The sequence below is a fragment of the Sminthopsis crassicaudata genome, chromosome 4 (assembly GCF_048593235.1).
Source record: "Sminthopsis crassicaudata isolate SCR6 chromosome 4, ASM4859323v1, whole genome shotgun sequence".
NCBI classification, from domain to species: Eukaryota; Metazoa; Chordata; class Mammalia; order Dasyuromorphia; family Dasyuridae; genus Sminthopsis; species Sminthopsis crassicaudata.
This window is the reverse complement of record NC_133620.1, coordinates 275,742,393-275,763,896: the sequence shown is the minus strand read 5'-3', so window position 1 is coordinate 275,763,896 and position 21,504 is coordinate 275,742,393. Positions and strand designations below refer to the sequence as shown.

General features: G+C 34.7%; 1 protein-coding gene across 5 annotated transcripts in view; it reads right to left on the bottom strand.

Moving 5' to 3' along the window:
* The window catches only part of XPO5 (exportin 5), a 58,914-nt gene that overhangs the window by 8,353 nt on the left and 29,057 nt on the right, over positions 1 to 21,504 (bottom strand). For all 5 annotated transcript variants that reach the window (XM_074310805.1, XM_074310804.1, XM_074310803.1 and 2 more), the window contains 8 exons: positions 20,519 to 20,634; positions 14,397 to 14,552; positions 12,945 to 12,986; positions 12,144 to 12,233; positions 9,917 to 10,116; positions 9,117 to 9,216; positions 7,820 to 8,001; positions 3,050 to 3,150 (listed from right to left, as the gene is read on the bottom strand). In XM_074310805.1, coding sequence (XP_074166906.1) covers positions 3,050 to 3,150; positions 7,820 to 8,001; positions 9,117 to 9,216; positions 9,917 to 10,116; positions 12,144 to 12,233; positions 12,945 to 12,986; positions 14,397 to 14,552; positions 20,519 to 20,634 — 987 coding nt within the window. The remainder of the gene's footprint in view (positions 1 to 3,049; positions 3,151 to 7,819; positions 8,002 to 9,116; positions 9,217 to 9,916; positions 10,117 to 12,143; positions 12,234 to 12,944; positions 12,987 to 14,396; positions 14,553 to 20,518; positions 20,635 to 21,504) is intronic.

Below are 21,504 nucleotides of genomic sequence, written 5' to 3'. Positions count from 1 at the left end.
CTGCACCTTGTCTAACTGGATTCCCTCTATGAACCATAATGATGAAAGGGTTCAGACACATGCATCATATTGCATTTGAATTGTAATTTGAATGTAAGCAGTTCATGTTTACTTTTTAAGGTTTCTCTGCACTCCCAAGTTTTTATGCAATGTCATTCTTTTCCTCAAAAGTATTTGGAAATACTCTATTTCATTAAAGTTTCATCTCTCCCCTTCCCCTACTCCCTAAAGCATTATAGAGCTTTTTATATATATATATATATATATATATATATATATATATATATATATAAATATATATATAATATTATAATATATGCATATTATAATATATATATTATATATATAATAAAGCATTATAAAGCTAGAATTGTTCTAGGATTGTGACAAGTGCAACAGAAAATTGTAAGAAACTAGAATTGTTCTAGGATTGTGAAAAGTTCAATTGAGAATTGTGATAAGCTAGAATTGCTCTAGAATTTTAAGAAACTAGAATTGGTCTAGAATTGTGATAAATGTAACTAGAATTGTGACAACCTACCTCACTGATATTTAATTGTTAACTAGAATTGTGATGTTTTACCTTGTTGACTTCTCACCTCAGTGTTGACATCCTACCTCATTGGCATCCAGCCTCTTTGGCTTATTATCTTGAGTATGACTTTGATGAATGGGTTGAACACTTGGGCCATTGTTGAGCCTGGTTCTCATTGTCATGCTTCTGTTTACTGATCTGTTGCTTTGTACCTCCTTGGGCATAACACTCTGTCATCTCATGGATCAAGTGAACTATAGCTGGTGCTAAAAGTTTAGCTTGATGAGATGTGCGGTTCCCGCAAAACAAGAGAAAGGGAAATGTAAGGGGCCTTTAAATGGGTGCCACAGCAAATCGGGAGAATGAGTAGTCCGGAAGTAATTTCTGTGGATATTAGGACTGCCCTTGGGTGGGATCCTGGCCATATTGAGATAGCTTTGTAATGGGTGACTCTCTTGCTGATTGGCTGTGTGTATGACCTCACAGGTCCTATGTAAGCCCACTGCAGGCAGCAGTTGCTCTCTTTTTAACCTGGCGTTCTTCACCCTGGCTCTCTAGCCTGGGTGGCCAAGCCAAGATGGGTAGCCAAAAGAGGTAAGGATTTTGGTAGTGAACACGTGGATCTTCTGACCAGGTGTTCACTTGGGAACCAACAAGTCAGGGTATCAGTCAGGGCATTATGTGAGTAGGTATAATAAAGGCTTTTAAGATTAAAAAACAAAACAAAACAAAAAAAAAACATTTCCTAGCTGTGTGAGTCTGGGCAAGTTACTTAATCCCAATTGCCTCAGCGGGGTAATTCTCTAAATGCCTGTGTTTCAGTCCACCTGAGGACCAAACAATAAAGACATTCATTTTTGCCCTGAAGAAAATATAACAATTACCAAAAAAGACACTGATACTCAGTTTTACAACTCAGCATCCATACACATTATTTTCGGTCATCTTTGAATAATTAACTCTCAACTAGATTAACCCATAAACTGAGAGGCTATTACTGTAGGACCTTAGCCTCAAAAATTAAACAATTTGTGACTCAATCACACATTCAGTGTAGATAGTCCTATAGCAGTCTGTGGGACTGCTTAGATGTTGTATATACCTTCCATTTCCTAGTGTCCCTTGAACTTCTCTCAGTTTCTAGTAAAACTTATTTGCAGCTAGATATCAAAATGTCTGTGGGTTTTTAAAAGAAAAAGCTGCCCTAAAAGCATTAAGTAAGCCATGGTCAAATAAATTCAAATATGTTAAGAGATAGAGCTTCATATTTTATATCAATATGTTATGCATTTATAATTTTTATTAATACATTGCATATCTCTTAACATTTTATATGCTAATGTATTTTTTTTTTAAATTGCTATTTATAGAAAAGCAAACGAATCTTTTAGTTTAAACAGTCTAGAGATTAAGCATTACTTATATGTGGTATACTCTTGTTACTTGGTGGTAGAGTACCAAAATCATAGAGGCAACAAGAGGAAGAGTGCATCTTCTTAAGGTTGAATATGTAATACATAGGTGATAAAAAGATAGTATGTATCACTAGATCAACCACTACCCAGATAACTTGTGCTAGAGTTGGGATAACAGCTACTCCAGGAATAACAAATTCTTACAATTATGCTCCTACTTAGCATAATCTTTACTGTACAGATAAGAAAATTAATTCTCAGAAAGGTTGAATAGTAACTGCATCAGTAGCATATAATTGCATAGAACTTTTGAGTTTGCAACATAAATGTTAACTTATTTTGTCCTAACAATAACTCTGCAAATTAGGCACCACAGATTGCTTCACTGCTTCAGGACTTCTCTGGACCTCTTCATCTTGCCTTTATTCCTCAGGAAAATTATTTCACATTATGTTACCAGACTGAATCTGCCTTGTTAAGTACCTTCCACTTTTCTGACTCTATGAATGGAGGGCAGAGACATATCTCCAGATTTTCTATTCAAGGAGGTGGCTCAGAACAGTTTTCTCCCCATTTCCCACCAGCTATTCTGCTTTTGGACTCTGCCATAACTTTCCATTATATCCCTGTACTAGGTACCTTCACTTCCTTTTCCTCCTACTTCTCACCTTTCTTTTCAGCTTTCTTTTGTGCACTGTCTTCATTTAATGGACTCTTAGCTCCTTGAGGGGAGAAACTATATTTGTTTTATTTGTATTGGTATCTCCAATGTTTAATACACAACTTGGCACATAGATGCTTTATTAATGTTTATTAACCATTGACCAGGAACAAAGATATTAAGTACCTTGTCAGGGGAACAGAACTAATAAATATTAGAGGTATGATTTGAATTCAGGTTTTTATGACTCCAAGTCTTATACTATTTTCACTATAATATGCCTTGTGAATATATCAAGAGTACAGTAAGATGTTAGTGCAGCAGGAACTACACATACCAGGCTGCTGAAACTGCTCTAGATGCACACTTGCAGCAATTCTTAGGAGAGAAGAGATTGGGAAAAACTGAACTTCTTAAAGAAAATGTAAAATTTCTTACCTAGGATGGCATTCTTTTCTACTTCAAGCATATCCAAAGCCTTTGAGAAGTTATCTCCCAGTTTAGCCAATACTTCTGGTGTATACAAAGTATTGTGTGTTCTGAAAGAGACAAGTTGCTTTATGTGCAGGTTTCTTTGAATCTGACAAGGAAGAAGGGAAATAACAGAGTGGAGAGACTGCCTTGTGCTGTACATCAGAATTTCCCTCCCCCCACTGGTATGCAGATGAAGATTGTTCTTAAGAGTTCTGAAGGCACAAAGTAGTTTGAGTGTTCTTCAGGAAAAGGGTTCTGAATGGAAGCCTGGAACTCTGCCATGGAGTATAAGCACATGAAATGTGGAACTAAGGAAAAGAAAGGTAGCTGTTAATCTAACAAACACTTCAGCACCAGTTCTGGGAGATGATGTTTTCTTGAACCTAAAACACATCTACTCTAACCACTCCTAGAATTGAGATGTCCAGCTTTTTTTTTTTTTTTACACCTCACACTTTCATTCCAATAAGCCAAAATTGTCCTAACATCAATAGAGGAAAATAGTCAGCATTACTTGTTGCAACAATGATAAACAAGTCTGCTTCATTTGTCACTGGAAACATAAAGCTGTGTTTTGGTAATTATAGTTCTTCCTTAGCCCAATGGAAGATACATTTTTTTCTATCCCGTGAAACAAATTTCACGATATCATATGATAGTTTTCTTCAGCATCTAACATTACAGAAATATAACACTCTACAAAACCTTAATGTCAACCCATATTTGAAGTGAACACCAATGGGTGTTCAAAAACCACATTCTCATGCTGGCTCAAGAAGGTTTTTCACACAATTAAGTCACAAAAATCTAAACCATACCAGTATTTTAATGATAGAGATTCTTACTTATATAGAGTTTGATCTTGGCCAAATAACACTTTGGGACTGAGAAAAATCCAACTGTTTCAGCAAGGGAAATTTTGTTGCTAATGCTTACTTACATTAGGAGACTAGACACAAATACAGTGGTGATACCACTCCCATTTGAAACTTTTTGAGTAGAAAAAATCCAAGAGTAGAATTATCAATGTCAAAAACCATTTGCCTGAATCATAAATAAAAACCATTTGCCTGAATCATAAATTAACAGTGAAAGAAGAAAGTTGCTGCCAATTTTTGTCAAGACAAAGAAGGTACTTGTCTGTAAACAATGTAAAAAGATCTCACACTACTGTTTCCAATTCCAGTCTTCTTTACAAAAATATCACAGCCACTCTTTTCCCATTTATTGTCTTTCCCAAAACAATGCTGTGAATTATAAAGAAGAGAGATCTATAAAAACAGATTTGAAAATCTAGGGTTAAATCCCTCTCTCCCTAAACAATTTTCTACTGAATTATATTCTCAGGGCCTGAGATGGAGAGTCAAAACAGAAATTGTCTTTACAGAGTTTCATTAAGCAAACTGTATTACACATGGTCTTATGCTGGTCTGGAAGAATAACTGATTCCTGAAATGAGAAGCCAGAAAGGCAATTTTTGCCCACAATTTAAGAATGCCAGTATCTACTCTGAAATTACCTAGCAGAACTCCAGTGCTGGGTTAGAAACTAACACCAAGACAACTCCATTGACAGTAAGAAGTCCATGTTTAAAATGATTTAGTGGCTCTTCTCAGAGTGTGTTCTTAGTTTTAGCTAAATTCTGGTTTGCTAGCCTATCACAGACGTATAGAGCATAGTTCAGATTCAAAATCCAAGCATCCTTGATGTGGATGCTGCTAGATCCAAGCTTACTTAAGCAGAAAGTAGTTGTTTTTAGGACCAAGAACAGTGACTAGGAAGCTGTTCTGACCTGCACTCCATAGTCTCCCCTCTTGCCCATGGCACATAAAAAGCATCACAAAGCAACCTACGGAGATGATCACTCTTGAAAATTCAGCACAGGGGGCAGCTAGGTGGCGCAGTGGATAGAGCACCAGCCCTGAATTCAGAAGGATCTGAGTTCAAATCTGATCTTAGACACTTAGCACTTCCTAGCTGTGTGACTCTGGGCAAGTCACTTAACCCCAGCCTCAGAAAAAAGAAAATAAAATAAAAGAAAATTCAGCACATTTTCTATCTTTTTTTTCTTCTGAATTACTTAAGATTTTCTCTTAGCTGCTTTTACCTATATGCACTACTTCAGGAAAATGTGCTTTCTGCCAATATCGGTTCGGTAGGCAAGATCTCAAGATACTAGGGACAGAGATCTTTGGTTCTTATTCTCAAATTACATTAAGGCAACAAATATTATTGAAGCTATAAGACCCTGGAGTTCTTTTATATTACTCTTTCCCCTACCCATCCAGTAATCTTCATGCTAATGATGATGATAATATTGCAATTACCCAAGGATTTTATCAACATGATGTCCAAGGTCTCATAAATGGATTTCTAGGTTAAGGCAATGAGCATGCTACACTTATATGAATTCTGACCCCACTTTTTATTGAATGCCTATCATAGTGTCCCCAAATCAAGGAGCCATACTAAACGATAGTTTTATAAAGAAATTTCTGGATTATCTAACAATTTCATCACCATGGTGCTAACACTATTTGTTATCAAATACCTTTTCCATCAGTAGTTATGTACCTACAACAAATAAAGCATCTCCAAGCACAAATTTAAAGTAAGTCTAAAAGAGTTTATTAGGATAAAAGATAAAAGTATGACCAATGAGATGAGCCTTTGGAGCACAAAAGAATTTTGTATGAAAAGTCAATTTTCTCCTCCAATTTTACTATCTCCAACCATCTCACAAACCAGCCAACAAGTTTGTTTCATTCTAGATTCAAAATAACCAACGTAATAATAAAATATATCTTATTGTACAGAATCTAATGGCAACTTTCACCTTCTGCACTGAATAGACAAACTTAGAGGCGTCAAAATTCAAACTTGTTCTGGTTTTTCTTTCTTTCTTTTTTTAAAAAATTGTCATTATTGGCCCCATAGCACCATCTAGGATCTCCTAAGGAAGAGAAAATTGCTGAATCAACATTTAATAAAGTGTCTATTCATGCCAGAACTTTGAAGTTTCTAATGACATAGGGATTTGAGAATATCAAGGTGATATTCTATAGCAACCTTCTATGTTTCCTTATTTAATTTACTTTAACATTCACAGTTAGGGTTATACTCAATGAAGAGTACTGCTTTTCATGCTTGCTTCTTTATTCTTATCTAAATACTTGGGTTCCCTTGAAGTCTAATAAGAGGTAACCAAGAGGAAGGAAAGATAGACTGCTCTATGTCCTTGTTGCTCTGTGAATTTATTATACATCAAAAGTCACCATGCTATGACAAATGAATCTTTTATTCTTCTTCTTCTTCTTCTTTTTTTTTTTGTTGCTGAGGCAATTGGGGTTGAGTGACTTGCTCAGGGTCACACAAATAGAAAGTATTAAGTGTCTGACACCATATTTGAACTCAGGTCCTCCTGAACTCAGGGCTGGTGCTCTATCCACTGCATCACCTAGCTGTCCCATAAATTCTTTATTCTTAAAAACACCAAGATGGCAATAATTTTTCTTCTACTTAAATTTGTAATACGATGTTGTAGTCTAATTCGCAACCAAAATTTCTAATGGAACAACTTCTCTAGAAACCAAGACAATGTGTTAACACATATCAAGAAAACAACTCAGTATCCAGCTACAAGACAACCATGCTGTAAGTTTACCAAGTACTTAGTTACAAGACAAAAAAATCTTTAATGCTGCTCTTCTAGTTCAGATGAATGTGGGATATCAGGTGGGTTACCTGAGATACAAGCATTTTGGATTGCTGACTACACTCTGACTGATTGGCCAACAAAGAAACAAATGGGGTTGGTACCTAGTCTCAAATTTCAATATGGACAATACTGAAAGAAATAAGTAGATGCTTAAATTCAACTGCTGGACAAGCAAGAACTGGCTTTCACATCTGCTATTGAAAAACTTTAGAAAAACTTTGTGACAGCTTCCCAAAACCCAGGAATTACATGATACCTGAAATTTCTAACCATACTTATTTATGACATCTCTTTCCATTTGTTTCACAGGTTAAATCATGGAGGATGGTATAGGGAGTAGAATCATCTTTTGATGCTTGATGACTACTAGCGGTGTCATTTAATTTCTCAGTACCCCAGACAACTTTTTAATACTCACAGTTTCCAGGCAGGTGCTGATTCACATTAATAAAGAGTTTTAACATCTACAAATGACAACATAGGGTCAGCTCAGCTTCCTCCTCCCTCCCCCCATATCTTAGTAAATGAGGTGAAGATATAAAGATCTCCATTAAGTGTTAACTTTCTTCTTTTCAGTTCATAGGCAGTTAAGTAGATTTTAGTACAGTTATAGTCAGCTCATATGAATTTCATCTAGAGAATCACAATGATAAAGCAAGAGTGCCCAGGCAATCAGTTACTTTAATGTGTATGATTTATATCAAATGCAGTTCAATGTGAAAGATGAATTCCCCCCCTTCCTTGGGGAGGAAGAGAATAGCCATTTTGGAAAAAGCAGCTATGGGTTTCTACTCAACATCAAAACCAAATCAAGTAAGAAATGAGGTTATTTCTTTTCACCAGAGTTTTACAAGGTCTGGGGTTCCTTTAGGAAAAGGAAAAATTCAACCAAAAAATCAGACTGGCATCAATCTAGGTGCCAGAACACAATCCCATTTATTCCAGTGGGGGAACACATTGAGGCCATGCAAACAAATAAATTTTGAGTCAGAAAATGACTTATCAGTTTGACTTACCTTATAAGAGCAAGCAAATTGTCGAAAAGTTTCAGGACCTGCTCGGTGCAAGGGTTACGAAAGATTGGATTTCCACTTGGAGTATAGCCAACCACAAATCCTCCAGCTTTAGCCTCTTCCAAGTCTGTAGGCCAGCGAGCCCGTTTCACAACTCCCAAAATGGTGTACACACAAAAACTTATCTATAGCAAAAGAAAATAGAGATAAATAGAAAGAAAAAAAATGAACAGAAATAACTCTTCTTAGCAAAGGCTTATTTAATGCTTTGGCAAAAGCAGTATGAGGCCAGTGAGAAGGTGAAGATTTCCCCTCCACTTGCTCACTAAACCTTGTTCTCATTAAGCCAGCAAAGCCCAAGGGGAGTCCTCCAGCCGCCCCTCTCCGGGTCGGTGGTAGCCTCTGGAAACCTGTTTACAAGCTTCCCCACCATGAGGATACCTTCCAGGGTATGCAACGACCCTTCCACAGGAGCTTATGACTGGAAGATGTCTTGGTGCTAGTCGTGCTGAGTCGAGTGTCTGCAGGATATGCTCTAAAAGGAAGTGTTTGGGTCACCACTATCTTGTCTCCCTGCAGCACAATGCTCCGAGGACTGACCGCAAACCTTGCTCCTGTAACAGGTCTGAAAGTGGATTAACATCTCCAGGGCGACCATCGTCTTACAATGGCGCTCAGTGGTTTAGAGACTGGCTGTCATGCGGCCAAATTATCATTCTTTTAAATGTTGACTCATTCGATTCTACTCCAAGAACAAGAGTCAGTAGCTCATGCAACATCAAGAGAGGGAAGAAAATTCCCATCATGGTACATTCCACTTCTCCAACCCACATAAACTCACTTTAAGTTCTTCTAAGTCTTTGCCTCTTGTTTTCTGATTCCTTTCCTAATATTTTTCTAGACTATACAAATTTACCTTCCCCAGCAAACTGTTAGGGAGACTTTTATGTGGGGCTGAAATAATGTTGGCTGGGAGACCATCAATTTTCCATGCTCATCTCTGACTCATTTTTGTGAAACTTCCTATTTAAAGTGTTATTAAGAACCTTAGTTAAAAACCAGCTATTTTACTGTATGAATACAGCTTAAAAAAAAAAAAAAAAAAAAAAAAAAAAAAAAAAAAAAACTCACTTAAAAAGAAAGAAGCAGCTTAGAGCAGCAGCAATATTCCTAAGACACTTACCAGAATGTTAATGGGAGAGGCCAGGACTAGCAGAATTGTGAAACTGAAGAACGCATTACACAGTCACACACAATGATTGTATAGAATTTGTTTTCCCAGAAAAGGCTTTTTACTTACTCGTGAACGATTTAGACCATTAGTATCTTCCAAGCCTGGTTCACAGATTTTGTTATCAGCACCCACATAGGCAATAAAAGCATCAGCATCTGAAAGCACTCTGAATTTTGGGCACAGAGGAGAGAGAACATTAGTCAGTATTTTCATAGTTTCAATCCAAGAGGATGCAAAAAAATTTGGTTGCTAATTTGTATTCCACACAATGTTAGAATTATACAGATGTCAGCATTTTCTTTGACAGGAAGAGGTTATGGTTATTTTTCACTGAAGAGTTTGTTTCAACAGAGGAGTACAAATAAGTTTAAATCATTTTGTTAATATTTAATATGTACTCAGAAGGATCAAAGATGGGGAATCTTCCTTTTAAATGCACATTTGTGCATATCTGTGTGACTTATACTTGTGTTAATTTCTTAGCTATTCATCTCTCAAGTACAGTGAAAAATAAAAGCTCAAGAGAAGCATAGCAAACCTTACTCTATAATCAGTTCAGACTAACCATGCACCACCCCTGGCATTGAACATTATACATCTGTGCATGCACTGTACTACCTGGAAAAAAAAAACTTCTCTCAACTACAAGTTACTCTTAAATATGGAATTTGGAAACTCCTAAGTGCCATTATCCTAATCATACATTCTCATGCGCTCCTTAAAATATGATTTCTAAGATGGCAGTTACCTACAGAAACCAAAAAGCTGCCTTTTCCTTCTCTTGTGGTTTTTAAAGGATTTCCCCCTCCAGTTTCCTTATTATCCTTATAAGCTTCCAGGAGGGTATGAGATAGCATCAACTATACCTTTGCATCTCTTCAGAAAGCCAGAGATTGGCAACTGGTGACATTAGCTCCTCCAAGAAAACTTTCTGCCGTTTGTAGTCCTTGAATTGATTGCTGATTAAGACTAGGGCTTCCATAAGGGCACACTTTTCCATTTGTGTCAGGAGCAGCTCATTGGAAAGCAGCTGCTTTACATGGTTATAAAGCATGTCAAAGTTGGGCTATAATTACAGAGGAAAGAACCAACGGTGGTAGAGTTCAGTTTTTCTTTTTAATAGATTTTAATTCACATGTATGTGTGTAGCTCCCCTAGATTTCCTCTTGAATTCTGTATGCATAAACATCAGCTCCCAACCCCCAACAGAAAAAGTTTATCAATACAATGTAAAAATGTAACAGTATATCATCTAATGTTTCCACACCCATGGTACCACTTCCTTCTGACAAAAGAAAAAAAAAGAAAAAAGATTTATGCAATAGACAATGTGTGTCTGACAATGTATACAGTATTCTCTCCTAGCACCACCCCTTTCCTTGAAAGTGAGGTTTGTTTCTCAATCATGCTCTACTACAGGACCTTAGCAAATTTTTTCTTTGAATAGCTGAAATCTGCTTTTATTAATTTTTTCTTTTTCAAATTTTTATTCATTTATTCAATTTTCAGAAACAATTTTTTTCAATAATGACCTTTGTGTTCCAATTCCCTCCTCCCACCCCCTAGATGGCAAATAACCAATATATGTTAAACACAGTAAAAATATATGTAAATTCAATATAGGCATATATATTTATGCAATTATCTTGCTGCACAAGAAAAATCAGATCAAAAAGAAAAAAAATTCAAGCAAATAACAAAAGTAAAAATGCTACGTTGTGATCTACTTTCAGTTCCCACATTTCTCTCTCTAGGGTAGATGGCTTTCATCTTCACAAGATCATTGCAATTGGCCTGAATCATCAGACCTGTTTTTTATGGAGAAATTGCCAGATATCCAAAGGCTACAAAACAGGGAGCCTAACCAGGATCTTAATAAAAAACTGTGTTCCATGAACTGTTGAAAAATCCTGAGTCTTGTAGGAAGGTTAGATCTACAAGATAATAATCTCTATAGCAGTATTTCTCAGGTTTTCTAATTAAATCAACTGTGTTACCCAGGAAAAAACCTGTACTTTTCCATGCTTTGTAATTGTGAAAACACAGGCAGCTGTTGATTCCATCTGGGCTAATTTTTCTACACCAATATTGCTACAAAAAAAATCCCACCAAAAATCAAAAACAAAAACAAACCTCATAGATCATGCTGTTTGATACCCATACTAGGAGGCAAACAAACACATATTGAATATTTCTGGATAAGTCTAGTTAATTTATAATCCTGAGTAGAGATTAATTTCTTAGTAAGAATCTTATTTAAGGGGCAGCTAGGTGGTGCAGTGGATAGAGCACCAGCCCTGAATTCAGGAGGACCAGAGTTCAAATCTGGTCTCACTTAACACTTCCTAGCTGTGTGACCCTGGGCAACTCACTTAACCCTAGCCTCAAAAAAAAAAAAAAAAAAAAAAAAAAAAAAAAAATCTTATTTAGACACACTTTTTTTCCCCTCTTTATGAAAGCTTTTTATTTTCAAAATATAAGCATGGATAATTTTTCAACATCAACCTTCACAAAATCTTGTGTTCCAATTTCCTCTCCTTTCCCCTACTCCTCTTCCCCTAGATGGCAAGTAGTCCAATATATGTTAAACATGGTAGAAATATGTTAAATCCAATATATGCATACATATTTTTATAATTATTGTGCTGCACAAGAAAAATCAAATCAAACAGGAAAAAAAAATGAGGAAGAAAATAAAATGCAAGCAATAACAAAAAGAATGGAAATGCTATGTTGTGATCCACACTTAGTTCCCACAGTCCCTTCTTTGGGTATAGATGGCTCTCTTTATCACAAGATTATTGGAACTGGTGGGAATCATCTCATTATTGAAGAGAGCCATGTTGGACACACTTAATACCTAAAAAAGTCTTAAACAGAAATGCAAAGACTGTGCACATTTACATGGAACTAAAGATGATAAGGAGAGAAGTTTTTCTATAGGAAGGAAAAAAAAATATATTTTAAACCACAGCAAGCCAAATTTTAGGAGTTTTCTTTGAAGTGAGGTATATTTAAGACCATAATTAAACAAGAGTGAAATTAAACTGAAAGCAGATTAGAACAACTTCTTGGCCTTGCTCCAAGTCTTACCAGCACAAGTTGAGGATAGTCACGACACATTTTAATAATGGAAGAACATGCATGTCTTCTCACATTCCTCACAGCACGAGTCCTGGGAGCCTGAAGGGAAAAATCCAACAAATTAAAAGGCAAGTCTAATTGGACAAACCTGATTTTTTTAAGGGGAAAAACTCACAAGCATTTTCCCTTAGCTAATGGGGTCCTGGGATGAAAAAGTATTGAACTTGGATTATTGGATCTGGATTTAAAGCCAAGTTATTCTACTTTCTATCTCGTTTGATTCTAAACTAATTACTTAGCCTTCCTAAGTCTCAGTTGTCTAATTTATAAAACAAGACTGCTGAATTATATAAAACCTGTAAGGTCTCTCTTATTTCTAAATTTAAAGTTATATTCGAATTTGCATGATGTTATTTTTGCAATCAACATTAACTAAAGGAAATTTAAGACTACTGTGTAGGATAAAATATTATTCGAGAGAAACCTGATCTTAGAAGCCTCTAGATTACTTGTGAAAATGTTTCAAAAACACTTTCTGATTTGTGTATTCCTAACCTAAACAAGGTATATAGTTCTCTATCACAAAAAGGAAAACAAAGATGGTAGGAAATAACTGTTCACTTATATAGGCTTCCTGTGTTGATTTAAGAAATAAAAAAGACAGTACACAAAACCTGAGAAGTAACTTCCATAATCAGAGATAAGGAAATTACAAATGTCATTATGAGATAGGCTAATTAAATGTAGTATTATCAATACAGATATTACTTCTTAGGATTTGGAAAACGAATAAAATTAATGCTCTCTTACCTTACTTTCTTCAATGATTTCAAAAGTAACAGATGAAAACAACTAAAAGGATGAAAGAAAATGATCATTTCTCAGTACCAGATATATATCTTGGAAATAGAAGAGTCAAGAGATTCTTAAACTGAATTCAGAGACTTTCTTCTGAAACTTCCTACCTTTCAAATGGTACCATTATCTTCCTGGTCAACAATCCTCATTGTTCCTTCTTTTTTTCCTCCCCTTTCTAATAATATCAGCAATTCCTGTTAATTCTACTGACATACAAATCTTCCTTATTATTCTCATTTTCACTTATGACCTTCTTAAAGTGTACAAGGACTATCAGATCACTGTCTCAGTGGTCCATGCTTCATTGCAACCTCTAAACTAGAAGTGTCAAACTTAGAGCCAGCAAAACTTCATAGCAAGGCCTGAATCAGAATAAAATGTAATTGGAAACTGCCAGTTTTAATTTTTTCTAAAGCATAACTTTAATCATATTAGTTCTGCTAAAAAATTCTCAACAGTTTTCCTTGCCTATCAATTAAAGTCTAAATTGTTTAGCCTAGCATTCATGTCCATATTTTATTTTCTTTCACCCCCCTTCAACATTTTTTGACAATTTATAGAATGAATAACATGAAAGAATAATCATAGTACAAGCCATCAGAGTTTTAAATCATGGACTAATTTTAGAAGTTTACTTGACACCAAAATAACTGAGAAAGTTTACAGATACTTTGATGCAAATAATCATAGTAATATAATGACTGTCCATAATTTCTACACTATCAAATTGATTGTCTCTAAAACCCCATATGCCTTTTTTCATACTTTTCCCAGTGCTTACAATTATTTCCCCATCCAACCAACCCTATTATCTCTATTTCAAGGTTCTGTTCAAATTGAAGTCACCTCTTCCAATGAAGTTGTATCTGATCTCTCTAGCCTCTCCCTTCCCATAAACCTCCATTGTACTTTTTTTTTTTTTTAATGAACTTGTATTTGATAATTTTTTTTTTTAATCTGAATCCTAAATTCTTAGAGGGTGGGAACTGTGCTTTGCTTATAAGTTGTCTCTCTGCTAGGTACTTAATAAATGTTTGTTGCATAAAAAATTCTAACCATTTCATGAGAGGAACAAAGTAACATTACATTATGGTTAAGTTTTACTCATACTGTCTAATAATCATAGTCATATTGAAAAATATTACATAATAGTTTTGGATTCACAAAGTATCAATGAAGCAATTTATGACAGAAAAAAAGTTCATGTGATTTCAAAAACTAAAAGATTCAAATGGCTGCTTATTATATAATAACATTGCATGCTTCTTCCTTCTCCCCAAACCATTTTCTTGTAATTCGTAATGCTAATTACATATTTTTTAAATGTTTATGACTATGCCTCAAAAGCAATAAATCAGTGATTCATTTTGCAAGTAAAACTCAAAAAGAGAGGAAATTGCTTACCTTAGAAAGGACCTGGGGCAAGTACTCTGGTCTGTAACTGACAAATGGAAAGAGTGCTGAAACATTGGTGAGGACACAGGACAAGATGAGGGGATCCTTGGTATTAAAGTTTAGTACATTCTGCAGCAATTCTATGCCATCATTCACTGGAATTTCCTGCAACATAAAAATGTCTTTGAGCATATGGCTAAGTCTTCTTTTAAAGTAACTGCTATATGAGTTAAAACTGTTATATGAGCCAAAGTGTAAGTGTGACATTGAGATTCAGAGAATATGTAAACTACCTTAAATAAAAGTAAAAAACAAAAGAAGCTCCAACTAACTTATGGGAAAACTTGCATGTGACCCTGGGCCAGACTGGACACTATGCCTTCTTTGTTATGTTTCCATATAATACCTGACATGGTCTGGGTTTGGTTCCGTGATGTTACTTTGTCCTGCTACTTGCTCAGGACAATTGACCTCTTGTGAGTCAATTCTCTTAAACAACCCAATTAACCTTAATAAAACTTATTAGTAGCCAAGGTGACATGAGTCCCTCTTTCTCTGGTATCTCAGTATTCTTATTTGTTGTAATGAGAAGAATAATATGGCCCCCTTACAACTGCCCAAGTTTATTTATTACAGCCATTAAGTTAGGTTTCATCAAGACTTCTCAACACAAGTTATAGATACACAAGTTTAAGAGAGCTTTAATAAGCAATAAAACTGCACTATAGATAGTCAAGAATTGACAGCATAAACTAGATAATGGGAGTTCTGGGGCAAGAGAGGGTGGGAAGGAAAGGAGAAAAATATTTGGTGACAGTTGTAGACTAAAATGATACAGTAAGACATCTGTACTTTAGTCATTCAGGTCTACCATATGTTTATTTTTACTTCAATATATGTTGACACAATTTGATTAAAGAGGGCTTTTAGGTTGTTAGGTTTATCCATCAGTCACTTAATTCTTTGGCCTTCTATCCATAAAGTAGGATTCTACAATTCTAAGAATAAAGGTTTCTAGTAATAATCTACTATGAGTATCAAAAATGAATGAAATTATGAAATCCAGCGCCTTCCTAATACTTTGCTTTCTCTTCAAAATTTCATATGGTTGTTTTTCTTGGGGATGTGTTCTTCTCTTACATACACTTTAAAGTTGCTTAATTTTTTTTTATTAAAGTGATCATTAAAAGAGTAAGTAAACTTATAAAATCAAATTTCTGAGATAGTAAGTAAGATTCTGGACCTTTGCTCTACAAAGATGCAGACACTATAAGATTTGGTCTGAGAAGTCAGTCAACACACTTATAAACTCATTACCACTTACTAAGAACAACAATTACAATATATTACATTTAAGTATAATGTTCTGTAATTTTTGTACTTAAGAATTTTCCCTTTTGAGGAGGTAGAGCCAAGATAGTGGAGTGAAGATAAGGACTCAACTGAGTTGTCCCCTAGACCCTTTCAAATAACGACTCTAACAAATTTTGGAGCCCCAGAATCCACAAAAGGATAGAGTGGAACAATTTTCCAGCTTGGAAGATTGGCAGAAAGAATCTGTTGTACTGGGTTGGATGTGGCGTGCAAGTGCAGTGCAGGCCATGACAGTACAGCCCGGGATCTAAGAAACCAGGATAGGTGATGGAGCCTCTGAAACTGAACCAATGGCAACAATCTCCAGAGCTCTTAGCCCACAGAGGTCAAGGACAACTCAGCAGGAAAGGTTTGTTGCACCAGGGTATGAGAGAAGCCCCAGCTCAGGATTAGGCTTTGGAAGTCACTGAATCAACAGCAGTGCAGAAGCAGAGCTGTGGTAGAAGCAGTGACAGTGACCATCAGAAATCTCAGACCACAGGAACCTAGACAATTGGCTAGAAAGAAATTTCAGGGGCTTCTTTGCTGGCACTGTGGCAGGACTTTGTTGCTCTGCCTGTACTCAGATCTGGGTAGCAATACTGGCTCACAGTACAAGTCCCTAGAAGATCTCTGAAAATAGCTGTACAAGTTCCCTGAAGCTTGGGACAAATGCACCCTCCACCCTGGAAACAGAACCATACTTTAACAAAGAGCTGAACCTTGAAAGTCTTTGAAATTAAAGTAATACAAAATTTTTAAATATCTTAAGATGATTTGTATACCTTAGATAAGCAAACAACAGAAAAAGATTTCTGATCATAGAAAGTTACTATGAAGACATAATAAGGAAGACCAAGTACACATTCAGAAGATGATAACAAAGTAAAAATTCCTAGATTTAAAACTTCAAGAAAAATAAGAATTGGCCTCAGGCCATGGAAAAGCTCAAAAGATATTCTGAAGATCAAGTAAGTGAGGTTAAGGAAAAAAATGAGAAGAGAAGTAAATGAGAGTGATGCAAAATGACATATAGAAAGCTAATTAGGAAAATGCTTTAAAAAGCAAAATTGTCCAAATGGGAAAGAAGGTACAAAAGTTCACAGAGGAAAATAATTCCTTAAAAATCAGAATTGAGCAAATGGAAGCTAATGACATTATGAGAAATCAAAATGCAATAAAACAAATCTAAAAGAAAGAAAAAAAAAAACAAAAAAAAAACAGTGAAATATCTTATAAAAAACAACTAACCTGGAAAACAGATCCAGGAGTTATCAATTAAAAATTATTGGTCTATCTATTAAAAAAAAAAAGAAAAGAAAAGAAAAGAAAAGAAAAAAGAAAGAAAAAGAAAAGCCTGGACATCATTTTCCAACTAATAATAATAATAATAATAATAATAATAAAAATTGTCCTGCTATACTAGAACCAGAGGGTAAAATAGAAATTTAAAGACTAGTGATCATCCCCTAAAAGAGCCCAAGATGAAAACCCCTAGGAATATTAAATTAAATTCCAGAACTCCCAACTATCAGGAGATTGAAAGGATCCAGAAAGAAACAATTCAAGTATAGTATAACCACTGTTAGGATAATACAAGATTTACAGATGCTATATTAAAATATAAGAGGCTGTAGAATACGATATTCTGGAAAGCAAAGGAGCTAGAATTACAACCAAGAATCACCTACTCAACAAAACTGAGTATACTTTTAAGGAAAAGGTGGATATTCAATGAAACAGAGGATTTGCAAGCATCTGTGATGAAAAGACTAGAGTTACAGAAAATTTGATTTTCAAATACAGGACTCAGGAGAAACATAAAGAGACAATAGGAAAGGGATATCATAAGAGACGGAATAAAGCTTATCTGTTTGCATTTATTCTTACATGAGAGGATGATACTTGTAACTCATGAGAACTTTCTCATTTTTATGACAGAAGATGCATATAGACAGGGCACATGTATGAATTGAATACTAAGGGATAGTATTTTAAAAATAAAATAAAATCAAGGGGTGAGAGAGGAATGTACTGGGGGAAAGGGAAAAGGAGAGGTGGAATGATATAAAATTATTTGCCATAAAAGAGGCAATAAAAAGCTTTTAAAATTGTTGGGAAAAGGGGGATCAAAAGAAGAATGAGTAAACCTTATTCTCATCAGACTTGGCTCAAAGAGGAAATAAACATACACACTCAATGTAGGTATAGAACTCTATCTTACCCTGTAGGAAATTAGGAAGGGAAAAGGATATTGGGGGGGGGGAAGAGTGAGAAAAGAGAGGGTACATTTGGAGGAGGGGCTAGTCAGAACTAAAATACTTTTAAGGAGGGACAATATAAAAAGAAAGAGAGTAGAATAAATAGAGGGGAAAAACAGTTAACAGTAATTATGAAATCAAGTTTCTCTGAAAACCTCATTTCTCAAATGTATAGGGAACTAAGTCAAATTTATATTAAAAAAAAAAAACCCAAAACAATTATGAGCCATTTCCTGATTGATAAATGATCAAAAGATATGAATTATGCTCAAAGGACTATAAAACCACACATATCCTTTAAACTACCAATACCAGTACTAGGCATGAATCTCAAAAGAGAGTAAAAAAAAAAGAGAAAAAACCTATGTGGATAAAAATATTTACAACAGCTCTTTTCTCAGGGCAAAGAATTAGAAATTGATGGGATGTCTATCAGTTGGGGAATGGCTGAACAAATTATGGAATGGGATTCTGAAAGAATATTATTTCTCTATAAGAAATGATGCACAGGATGCTATCAGAAAAACTTGGAAAGTGTTCCATGAGTTCAAGCAAAGTGAAATGTACCATGTATAAAATAACAACAATGTTATAGATGCTTAGCTTTGAATGATTTTGTTATTCTCAGCAATTAAAACAACTCTGAAATGCCACCTCATACCTATCAGATAGGCTAGTGCAATAGAAAAGGAAAGTATTGGAAGGGATGCGGAAAAATTGGGACCTTAGTGGTGAATCAATCCAACTGCTTGGAAGAATAATTTGGAACTATGCCCAAAGGGCTATAAAACTGCATATCCTTTGATCTAGCACTACTAGGTCTATATTCCAAAGCTGAAAAAAAAAAAAAAAGAAAAAAGAAAAAAGAAAAAGATCTACATGTACAAAAATATTTATAGCAGTTATTTTTGGTGGTAAAGAAGTGAAATGGAGGGATTTTCATTAGTTGGGGAATGGCTAAACAAGTTGTGACATATGATTGTGACAGACTGAAAACCTGGGAAGACTTACATGAATTGGTGCAAAGTAAAGTGAGCAAAACCACGAGAACATTGCATATAGAAATAGTCATAGTGTATAGTAACCAACTGTGAATGACTGAGATCTTCCTAGCAATATAATAATCCCAGACAATAATAAAGGATTTAAGATGAAAAATGCTATCCACCTCCCAAGAAAGAACTGATAGTCTACATGCAGACTGAAGCATAATATTACTATTTTAAAAAAAATTTTTTCTTTCTTTTTGTTCTGTATTTTCTTTTGCAATATGGCTAATGTGGATATGTTTTGCATGATTGTATATGTACAATCTGTATGAAATTGCCTTCTCAAGGTAAGGGATAGGGAAGTAAAAAGGGAGAAAATTTAAAACTTAAGAGTTAAAAAATATTAAAAATTGTTTTTTACATGTAAAAAATATAAAAGAAAATTTTAAATCCTCTAATTCAATTTCCTCATTTTACTGATGATGAAACTAAGCTTGGGGTCAAATCACTTGTTGAAGTCAGAACTTTGCCATTTATTTACTTTGTATCCCACTTGCTGAAGGATACAAAGTAAATAAATGACAAAGTTGGACGCAGGTCAATTGTTCCTAATACAATATTCTTCCTACTATACTGTTTGTTGATTTAAGGCAATACCAGATGGGTTCTAAGACCCACCACAGGGACATGTTATCCATGTTATCCTAGTTGTCCAACCTGCCCAACTCTGAAGCTGAACCTTGAAAGTCTTTGAAATTAAAGTTAAATACCTTAGATGATTTGTATACAATTGCTAGGACCCCTACTTAGGAATTGACAGTGATTTCTCCTGCCCAATCTATCACATTTGTATTTCTTACTCTTAACATGAAAGATCTCCACCCTCCCATACCTGTCCAACTTTGTAACTTGCTACTTAATAAACTATTCTTTCTGCTCTTAATAGATCAATTTTGCTATTGTCCTTTACATATCTTGCTTAATTCTGTTAATATGCTTTCATTGCCTGAAATTCGGTCCCATTTCTCTGAAAATCTATAACACAAGTGAAGATTTCTTTTCCAGAACATTTTTCTTAAGTCACTCAACACATTCCATAATGTTATATAAATCTGAATTATATGACTACGTACTTCTCTGAATGCTTTCTACCTCCAATTAGACTGTAAGTTATTCAAAGACAGGGATTAAATCTCCTTTCTGTATCCCTTGAAATGTCCCATCCAGTTCTCTGAACACAACATGTGCTATAAATAAAAATTTGCTGAAAAAATGAATACTTATTGTGGAGCTTTGTCAGATCTTTAGAGCCTGCTCTGGAATTGAGTTAACCTTTGGGGCCACAGGTTTATGGTTTTATTTATCTCACTACCTGTATACCTGCATCTGGTTAAGTTTAAAATTAGGGGCTTTTATGATAAGAGTGCTACTTTTGATAGATGAACAGATTAAGTCACCAACCCTCTTTTCCCACAGAGAGTTTATGATAATTCTAAAATCATGCAACCAATGGGGACAAGCTACTTACTTCTTTATCTAATGTTCGAAACATCTGGTTAATCACACTTTCTGAAAAGAAAGTCATGGCATCCCATTGTACAAAAGAGGGAGAGAAGATTGAACATAGGCCTTCTCCAGTCCTAGCTGTATAAAGAGAATAGGACAATGAAATATCTAATAAATAAAATTAGGGAGCTTTGATATTATCTAATCCAAATCCAGTTTACAGATAAAGAAACATAATATAACAGATTTCCTTTCTTCTAGTAGTGTTTGGCATATAGTTGGCTTTTAATACTTGTTTCATGAATGCTTATATGTTATACAAGCAACTGATTAATTAATTTGGGATTTAATATAATTTCAAGGTTTTTTTCAATAGTGATGGATTTATATGAATTCATCCACATCCTTTTGCCCCATTCTCACCTATTTTTAATCAAAACTTATTAACAATCTTTGAATTTCATCTCTTTTAATATTCAAATGTTATTTAAAGGTTACAAAAGCTATTAAGTCTTAGGAGTTTGTTATAAACCAATGTAAAAAAAAAACTAAAGGAAAACTGATTTAACAACTAAAGAAAAATTGAGACAACATTTTAATAAGAACCTTCTAATTCAAATAAATTTATATTTAGTGGTTATTCATTTGCAAAGGTATATTAGTGGAACTATTCTTTTAAATGAGAATATGCATAAAGCAATTTTCAACTTTACTCAACCAATCAAAAAAAATTTTTTTTACTAAAATAACATAAAATTGTCAGCTATCATTATTATCATTAAATGCTTTTAGGACATTAAGTTATGAATACTAAGATTTTTCTGCTTTCAATCCTATTAATCTTTTTTCTCTTTCAACTGGATTGAAGTTTCAGTGTAGAAATATCAGCCAACTTTGATGAGCAGATGGAAAGGAAAAACCCTCAGAGTAGTACTAAGAAATAGGAAATACTATTTCTGACAAAGTATTCTAACATTCCCTAAGAACTGTACTTAAGAGCTTGGTAGG